The sequence below is a fragment of the Callithrix jacchus genome, chromosome 12 (assembly GCF_049354715.1).
Source record: "Callithrix jacchus isolate 240 chromosome 12, calJac240_pri, whole genome shotgun sequence".
NCBI lineage: Eukaryota > Metazoa > Chordata > Mammalia > Primates > Cebidae > Callithrix > Callithrix jacchus.
Window position 1 is genome coordinate 4,338,373 of NC_133513.1, and position 8,001 is coordinate 4,346,373.

Below are 8,001 nucleotides of genomic sequence, written 5' to 3' on the forward strand. Positions count from 1 at the left end.
TCACATGTTTGCGTATGACAGCCACAGATGAAGGGATGGGGCCACGGGAGCACTGAGCAGAGAGGACTGAGGGGCTCCCTCTCTCTGCCACAGGCCCCTGCCCCTCAGCTTCCTGATAAAGAGAATGGGAATTGTGTCCTTTACAAGGTGAGGGACCTGAGCCTGACAGGGCTCACGCTCTGCTCTGTGGGTCAAGCTTAGAGCCTGAAACTTCCCAACCACCTTCTTCAAGGTTCTTCTGGCTCGCAACCCCCACCCCCTCCCACCCCACCGCAATGGTGGGAGGCACCCTGCAGGGAGCCAGGTGAGATCATCACTTTGGGACAGTAGAGAAAAGCCCAGGCCTGACACAGGGGTTCCACTGTCCAGAGACTAGCCTCTGGGGAAACTCAGGCTGTCCCTGGACATCAGGGCCATGGCCAGATCAGGGCCACTGCCAGACTGGCCGACAGCCAGGCTGCATGCAGGTGGGACAGCGACCAGCAGCCTCTTCGACCTGTCTCCAGCTCAGCCACCCTGCGAGCCGGGACTGGGGTCTGCAGAATGACTGGTGGCTTCTGGGCTGGCGGAAAGTCGGTGCCTGGAGCTCAGCCCTGCTGCAATTGTTCATCTGGGTCAGCGCGGTGGGAGGCCTCGTGGGCCCAGAGGGCCATTGTATCACCAGCTTCGCCGGGAGGAGGCTGCTGGCCACAGGGCCTCTCCCAAAGAACAGACCTCTGCACACGTTCCTCTGCCCCCACCCCCAGTCCTCGCACACGGTGTTTGGGAGTTATGGAGGGCCTCCTCACAGCCCCCAAGCAGGACTTACTGCTCTCTAGGGACCCAGCCACCTGTCCCAGCCCCTGCCTGGGGCCTCACACCTCTCACTTCTCCACTGGCCCTGCCCCCTCGTGGCACCTTCCCAACAAAGAAGCTCCGCCTCCCCTCCCCCCACCTGCAACTCAGGCCGCAGCGCCTCGCCCCTCCCCCTGAGAGTGGCAGCTCTGGCTTTGAGGCACAGGCTGGGGAGAGGACATAGAGGGACTAGACAATCCCAGGCGTCAGGGAGCTGAGGGACTTTCTTGTAAGATGCCCATTGATTCAGTAATTCCTCGCCTAGCCCAGAACCTGCTGTCCACCCCCAGACGCCTGCAAGCCACCACATGTTCAACTGTTGCACAAATATTTATTGAGTGCCTATTATGCCGCGGGGGCTTACAACAGAGCTCCGGAGGCAGCCCCCAGGAGCGGTCGCAGCGGGCTCGCAGCGGCGGGTTGTGTGGCGCAGCCCGCAGCCCTACACCCAGCACCCACGCGCCAGGCCGTCCCGCCGCCGCCGCCCAGCTCTGTGGTCGCGCCAGCTCTGCATGCCAAGCCAAAAGCTGAAATACGACGTTGGACGGAGGAAGAAGGAGGGAGGGAAAAGGCCGGTGGCCTCCTCTGCCCACGGGGTTCCAGAAGTAACGGTTTGGGGCCGGGGGGCGGTGTGTAGGAGGTGGCCTCTGCGACCGCGCCTGGCACTGCGCCCGCCCGGCCCTTCACCGCCGCCAAGCGCGCCGGCACAGGAAGACGGCGGTCAGGAGCCCTGGGCCGGGTCCAGGCTGGGTCCCCGCGGCGAGGTGATGGCCTTGGCGGCTGCACCAGCCAGCGCGGCCACGGCACCGAATGGCAGGATGCAGCACGGCCAAGAGCAGGGCGCGCAAGGGCCCTGGAGGGCTCCGGAGCGCTCATGCCGCCTACGTGGTGGCTGCGCTCGGTGGGTGGTGTGGATGCCCCGCGCAGTCCCAGTGGCATTCAGGGCCCGCCACATCAGAGCCCATTGGCTACAGAGGCGGTGACGCCAGCGCGGACGCCCGGGAGTTCGCGCTGCCTCCTGGTTTTGGCGGGGAATCGCGGTGGGTGGGCGTTAGTCGGAGGGTGTCTCTTTCCCGCCCTGGACCCCTGTGTCAGGGCCTCCTCAGGGCCCCCACAAAGCTATCCCAGCCACCCCCCTGCTCCAGGAAGCCACCGTGCCCTGGGTGGGCCCCGGGATAGGTGGATCATCAGGGCCTGGCCGGGGTGGAGGGGGACAGCGTGCCTGCCCTCCTGGGGCACACATCCAGCAGGCATGGGGGTTAAACCAAGTCAGCCAGTGAAATAAGGCTGGGTAGGGTCCACCTTGCTGTGGAAACCCGCGGAGTGGACAGTCGCAGTGTGATGGGGCTTCCAGTGAGTCAGCGGCTCCTGCAGCTTGGGGTGCCCGGGAGTAGCCTGGAGACAGCAGTGGGGTGGTTGGGAGGGGTGAGGCTGGCCCACCTACTCAAGGGGTGTGTGACCCTAGGGCTGCTGCCAGGCTGCTGGGGGCAGGGGGTGGGGCTGCTGCCTCAATGCAGTAAGGACCATTGTTTTTGGTTTCCTATCTTGGTCTGTCATCGGGTCCCCAGCAGCCCTCAACTTGGGAGCATGTTTCTGGCTTGTTGGACTGTCAGGCCCTTTACAAGCAGAACCTCTGGCTATAGGCCGAGAGGCCACCTCGGAGCCACAGCACCATCACCCAGTCATCCCTGTATACCTGCGACGCTTCATCAGGCTCTCAGAAGACCCAGCTCTCTGGGTGCCACCCACCTCCTGTCCTGCTGCCCTGTCCATGGGGGCACCTCCGGGAAGGGGCTGGTCATCTTCCCTGCCGCGGGTCTCTGCCCACAGCTGGGCGTGGTGGAGCTCTGAGCTGTCTACAGAGCACCTGACCCCAGTCCCAAAATGCGTGGGATGCCCCCGGGCCCTCAGTGCAGGTTCCTTTAAAGAATGCCAGGGGCACTGGCCATGGCCCTATGGCCAGCATTTTTTTTTTTGAAACAGCGTCTCGCTCTGTCGCCCAGGCTGAAGTGGAATGGTGCAATCTCAGCTCACTGCAACCTCTGCCTCCCAGGTTCAAATGATTCTCCTGCCTCAGCCTCTTGCCTAGCTGGGACTGCAGGCACCTGCCCCTGCACCCAGCCAATTTTTGTATTTTTACTACAGATGGGGTTTCACCAAGTTGCCCAGGCTGACATGAACTCCGGACATCAGGTGATCTGCCCATCTCAGCTTCCCAAAGTGCTGGGATTACAGGCGTGAGCCACGGCACCTGACCTACTTATAATCTTGATAAATACACTCGGTATGTTCTTTTTCAGCGTGGCATATATCAACCAGTGATAAAACTTGATAAATAAAAGCAAAAAGAGCAAGTGCCCACCAAGTCTCATCCGGTGGGATTCAAACACATACACTTTCAGCGGGGCGTGGTGGCTCGTGCACACAGCGTGCTGGGAGGACACGAGACGGAAAGTTTGAAACCAGCCTGCCCAACATGGTGAAACCCCAACAATCAGAGGAAAAAAAAAAAAGCCAGGCGTGCTGGCAGGAGCCTCAGGCAAGAGAATCACCTGAACCTGGGAGGCGGAGGTTGCGGTGAGCCCAGATCACGCCACTATACTCTAGCCTGGGTGACAGAGTGAGACTGTCCCAAAAAAATCAATCAATACAAATGCTTTCTAAAGTAGCTTTAATATCACACAAGCAGCTCTTTGGTTTATAGTGAGAAAACAGAAGGAGCCAAGAAAGGCTCCCTGCTGGCCACTGGAGTCCAGGAGCCTCGGGAAGGCTGAGAGCCAGCCCTGACCAGCAGGCTGAGTCGTCCTGAGAAGAGCCAGTGAGGCCACCCCATCCACTTCACCAGGTTTCCCAGGGGAAGACATCCCCAATCCTGTTCTGAAGAGGGCTGAGGGGACGTTCCCTGGCAGGCCAGCGCCCAGGTGGTCCTGAGGCCTGGGAGGTGGGTGGGGGCAGCAGAGGAAAGGCTCACTCCACGGGGTCGTCTCTAAGGACGGTGAGGACACGTGCGCCTCCCTCACAGAGCAGGCTGTGCGCAGCCCGGCAAAGGGTCAGCCAGGGTGGTCCCTGCAGCTGTGTGGCGCTTACCACGGGGAGGAGTTCAGCCATCAGGACCTGGGGGCAGGGCAGGGCCAAGGTCTCAGGGCCACCTAGGCGCAGGGCAATCCCAGGACAGGCCTCAGGCCACCATGCTCTAGCCCCTCTCTCCTCCTGAGGCTCCATGCTCCATCCTGCTGTCCCTAGCCCAGTCTGACCAGTGCATTTCCCAACCCACACACAGACCTCAAGCTCACCCCCATCCTCCTGGGTCCTGGGGAGTGGAGCAGTCCAGCCCCTACCCTCAGGTCCTCCTCCTCTCAAGGCTGCGAACCCCTGTGGCCCACAGCCCCCCTACCCCAGGTGCCCTGTTGCCCCCAACCTCCTCTTCCAGAAGCACCTTTTCCAAGTGGATCTGCTGTTCCAGCATGGCCACTCGAAGCCTGAGGGCTGCCAGGGTCTGCAGCTCCTGGGTGCTGGAGTAGACAAGCAGCTGGGGGCTCCATGCAGGATCTGTTCCACCCCCACAGGATGGCGAGGTTCTGGGGGGCCTCCCCACAGGACATGGTCTTGGTGGCTGTTCTGCTACCGCTGTGTGCACAAGAGAATGTGGCCTTTGGGGTGGCAGCTGAACCCAGAGTCCAGCTTCTCCTGTGGGCTGGTGCCTGCCCACCCGGCATGTGCATCACTTGCCCTGCCTTTAGCGGGGAAAGGTGGGCTTTCAGGACAGCCCCGTGCAAGAAGGTGTGACGGGGGCCTGGACTCACTGGTAGGAAGTCCTCTGTGGGGGGCCCTCTGGCTGTGGGGGGCTCTCTTTACCGTGTTTAAGCATGACTTTTGTAAGACTGGCTTTTCTTTTGACAAATGATGTATCTTCACTCTGAAAAACTTCAAGCAATTAGAAAATCCACAGGAGGAAGGAAGCTCTATAGTCCGTAAGTAACCACCTCCTGTATGCCAGGCCAGTCACCTCCCGGGAGCTGATTCACACACTACTTCTTCCATTTTTTTTGTTTTTGAGGTCGAGTCTTGCTCTGTCGCCCAGAGTGTCTCTCTCAGCTCACTGCAACCTCTGCCTCCTGGGTTCAAGCAATTCTCGTGCCTCACTCTCCCAAGTGGCTGGGATTACAGGCGTGCGCCATAACACCTGGCTAATTTTTGTATTTTTAGTAGACGAGCTTTCACCATGTTGGCCAGGCTGGTCTCGAACTCCTAACCTCAATGATCTGCCCACCTCAGCCTCCCAAAGTGCTGGGATTACAGGCGTGAGCCACTGTGCCCGGCCTCACATGCTTTTTCAAAAACGAGGTAAATAAGCAACTGCTGAGAGCAGTAACGTTCTGTGTTCAGGGAGCAGCGAGGAGGGCAACTGCCCTGAGGAAGGGAAGGCTGGCAGCTCCCACAGGACAACTGGGGAGACCAAGCACACTGGGGAGTGGCGTGGGAGGGGTGGAAGGGCCCACCAACTTGCTTCTGGTCCTTGGGCTGCTCACCCTTCCCTGAGGCACAGACAAGGCTGGCTACTGCGCCGTGTCCCCGGTCCAGACCTCAGTGCAGGTAGCAGGATGACGGTGGGGTCTCACCTGCACGCAGCTCCTGTAGCCTGTGCAGGCACTGGCCCACCATGGCCTGCAGCCCCTCCAGCGTGAGCAGGCAGCGGTACTCCTGCATCCAGTCCGTGGGGGCTGCAGAAGTCAGCGAGGGCAGGTGGAGTCCATGGCGGTCTGGAAACCCTCCCTGCACCCGCCCTCCACACTCCTCCCAAGACAGGCCCAGGACCACGCACCTGCTGAGAGCTCCTCCCTCATACGCAGTCTCAGCAGCGAGCAGGCCTTCCAAAGGCGCCCCGTCTCTGCCTCCACCTCCTCAGTGCTGAGCCTGGGCTGGGGCCCGCCTGACTGGACGTGGGTCAGGAAAACCTCCCTGTGGCCAAGCCCCTCTGCTCCCACCAACAACCAGGTCTGGGAAGTGGCCCTGGCCATCCCACGCCAGCCCTTCCCGGGGCTTCTCCGAAGACCCGCCAGGGTCGAAGCCAGAGGCCCCCGGGGTTCCCGCGAGCCCAGAAAGGATACAGCTGTCTGCATGTTCTGGAGGAAACGGGTTTTAGCAGCAGCAGTATCCGTGGTCTGCATGGAACGGAGCTGGGCCCACAGGCTGGGTGCACACATGGGGCACCCCAGGAAACAGAGGGACATGGTTATACCAGACAGCAAGCTGGGCCCTGGGAGGTAGGCAAGGGCCCGGGTGGGGACCCCAAGCTGGGTGTCTGGCTCTGCTGAATGCCAGGAGGGGCCTCCAGAGGCCGCAGGGAACCAAGAGGACACTGACTGGGAAAAGGGGATAGAGCTGACCAGCTGACAGAGTTTCAACATCACAGTGACCTCACTTAGCAAAGAGAGCAGAGACCCGCTGGAAAGTCTCTCAAACCTGTCCCTGAGCTGGTGATGCCTCCCGGTTCTCCTCTGCCCCTGCCTAGGCAAAGACCTGGCCTCACCTTGCGTTCTGGGAAGCCACCTTCCTGAATGCCACAGGCAGCCGCAACAGGTGCCTGTCGGAGAAACCTGTGTTCAGAGGAGCCTTGCTTTGCTCTGGGATCTACAAACCCCATCTCCTGGTCAGAGCCCAATCAGGGATGAACCTTCTTGGCCCCTCTCCCACACCTGACCCCACTAAGGATGAGCCCCCTTGGACAGGGCTTCCAGAGTGGCCATGGGAGCTGCGAGGTCCAGTGCTGCCCCAGTAGAGAGAAGAGGGGGCCCCGTGAGCAGAGCCCACCTGGAGCCTCTGCGTAGATAAGGGGACAGCCACAGAGGAGGGCAGGACAAGCTTCCCATCCTGAAGGTACCGACCTGGACACCGTGACACAGCTGCTTCCTTCTGCCAGCTTCTGAGCACGAGCCTCAGAGGTGTGCCCCAGGGCTCAATGCTGCTAATGCCCTGCCCTCCCTGTCACTGCAAATCCCAGACTCCTTGCTAGCCAGGGTCTGAGCAGGCAGAGACAGAAGTCCCTCCAGTGAAGGTCGGGGAAACCTACCCCTTTTCTTTGAGTGTGAAGACTTTTGGGGCCTGAGGCGCAGCTGATGGGGCCATTTGCTGGTTCCTGAGGCCCGGTCCAGGCCTGGGGGCCTGAGCTCCTGTCCTGACACGAGTCTTATCCCCCAGTGACAGCAGCTGGCACTCAGAGTGGCCCTTGGCAGGCACCGTGGTCTGGCAGGGGCCTTTGGTGGGTCTCAGGTCTGAAGCATGGCCACCAGCTCGGCCTGGGGTCTGGGGTGGGGCAAAGGCTATCGTGCCAGGAGGAGTGACAGTGGACCTAGATTTCAGGCTGGGGGCCTTGTCTGTTTTGCCAGCCTTAGCGATGCCTCTTCGAACCCGTACAGCCTTCTCCAGTGCCTGGGTCAGAAATTCCAGCTCTTTGAGGTCTTGTGGACTGGGTGTGCATGCTGAGAAAGCCAAGAATCATGCAGTGATCGCTCCTCACTGTCCCCAGGAGGGTCCGTCACAACTGCACGCTAAAAGGCCAGAGCAGCACCTGGGGAAGGTGGCGGTGGAGGTTTACCTGGAGGCGGGTCCTCTTCCTTAGTTTCTGGCCCTGGAGGTGGCTCCAAAGCCCGGGTCCCGGTTGGTTCCCTGCAAAGACGTGGGCAGCTGTTGCACGGCCAGCAGGTAGGGCCCAGCCCCTAAAGATCCGAGAGGGCCGCCGGGCCCCGCCGCAGACCCCCAGCTCAGAGCTTGCAGGGTAAGGGGGGGTGGCACTGACAACCTGTAGTTCGGAAGAGGGCGGCTGGGCCCGACCTCCCAGTCCCGGGGGCTCGCTGCAGGATTCTGAGGGGCCGAGGGAGGTCTGGCCAGGGGGTCCCGGGGTCCGCCTACCAGGCCTGCAGCAGCCGACGACAGACGCGCAGGCTCTGCTCCAGCTGCAGCTGTCGCTCTGCGCAGGCGTCCAGGGCGCCCTGCAGCTCGGCCACCAGCCTGGGGGACGCACCGGCAGCTCAGCACCTCTGTTAGCGTCGGGCCTCCGGCCCCTGCCTGCCCGCCTGCCCGCTCCCTCCCGCCTCGCAGGCCTCACCGGCGCGAGCACTCCCGGGGCAGCATGAAGGCGGCGGCGTCTCCTTGCAACTTGCCGCCTCC

At 61.6% G+C, this 8,001-nt stretch overlaps 1 protein-coding gene across 9 annotated transcripts; it reads right to left on the reverse strand.

Moving 5' to 3' along the window:
- Window positions 1–1,148: 1,148 nt before the first annotated feature.
- TEDC2 (tubulin epsilon and delta complex 2) lies at window positions 1,149–8,001 on the reverse strand. Of its 9 annotated transcripts, none has more exons than XM_054242430.2 (11): window positions 7,940–8,001; window positions 7,744–7,842; window positions 7,430–7,500; window positions 6,905–7,313; window positions 6,365–6,418; window positions 5,943–6,024; window positions 5,657–5,768; window positions 5,454–5,555; window positions 4,638–4,758; window positions 4,271–4,461; window positions 1,149–2,229 (listed from the first exon to the last, which is right to left on the reverse strand). In XM_054242430.2, exons 1-11 carry the CDS (start codon window positions 7,963–7,965, stop codon window positions 1,937–1,939), a joined length of 1,560 nt encoding a protein of 519 aa, XP_054098405.1. In that variant the 5' UTR covers window positions 7,966–8,001; the 3' UTR covers window positions 1,149–1,936. The 9 variants fall into 9 exon arrangements, with proteins under 9 accessions (XP_054098405.1, XP_054098406.1, XP_035122412.1 ...); XM_054242434.2 differs by lacking the exon at window positions 1,149–2,229 and adding an exon at window positions 3,489–3,948; XM_054242431.2 differs by lacking the exon at window positions 6,365–6,418.

What these genes read in the sequence shown, in the direction of transcription:
- TEDC2 (XM_054242430.2), bottom strand. Translation starts at nt 7,965, where the DNA reads ATGCTGCCCCGGGAGTGCTCGCGCCG. An exon ending in CCCCGGGAGTGCTCGCGCCG is followed by an intron (nt 7,843 to 7,939) that starts GTGAGGCCTGCG and finishes TGCGTCCCCCAG; the next exon opens with GCTGGTGGCCGAGCTGCAGG. An exon ending in CCACAGAGGACTTCCTACCA is followed by an intron (nt 4,462 to 4,637) that starts GTGAGTCCAGGC and finishes TTGTGCACACAG; the next exon opens with CGGTAGCAGAACAGCCACCA.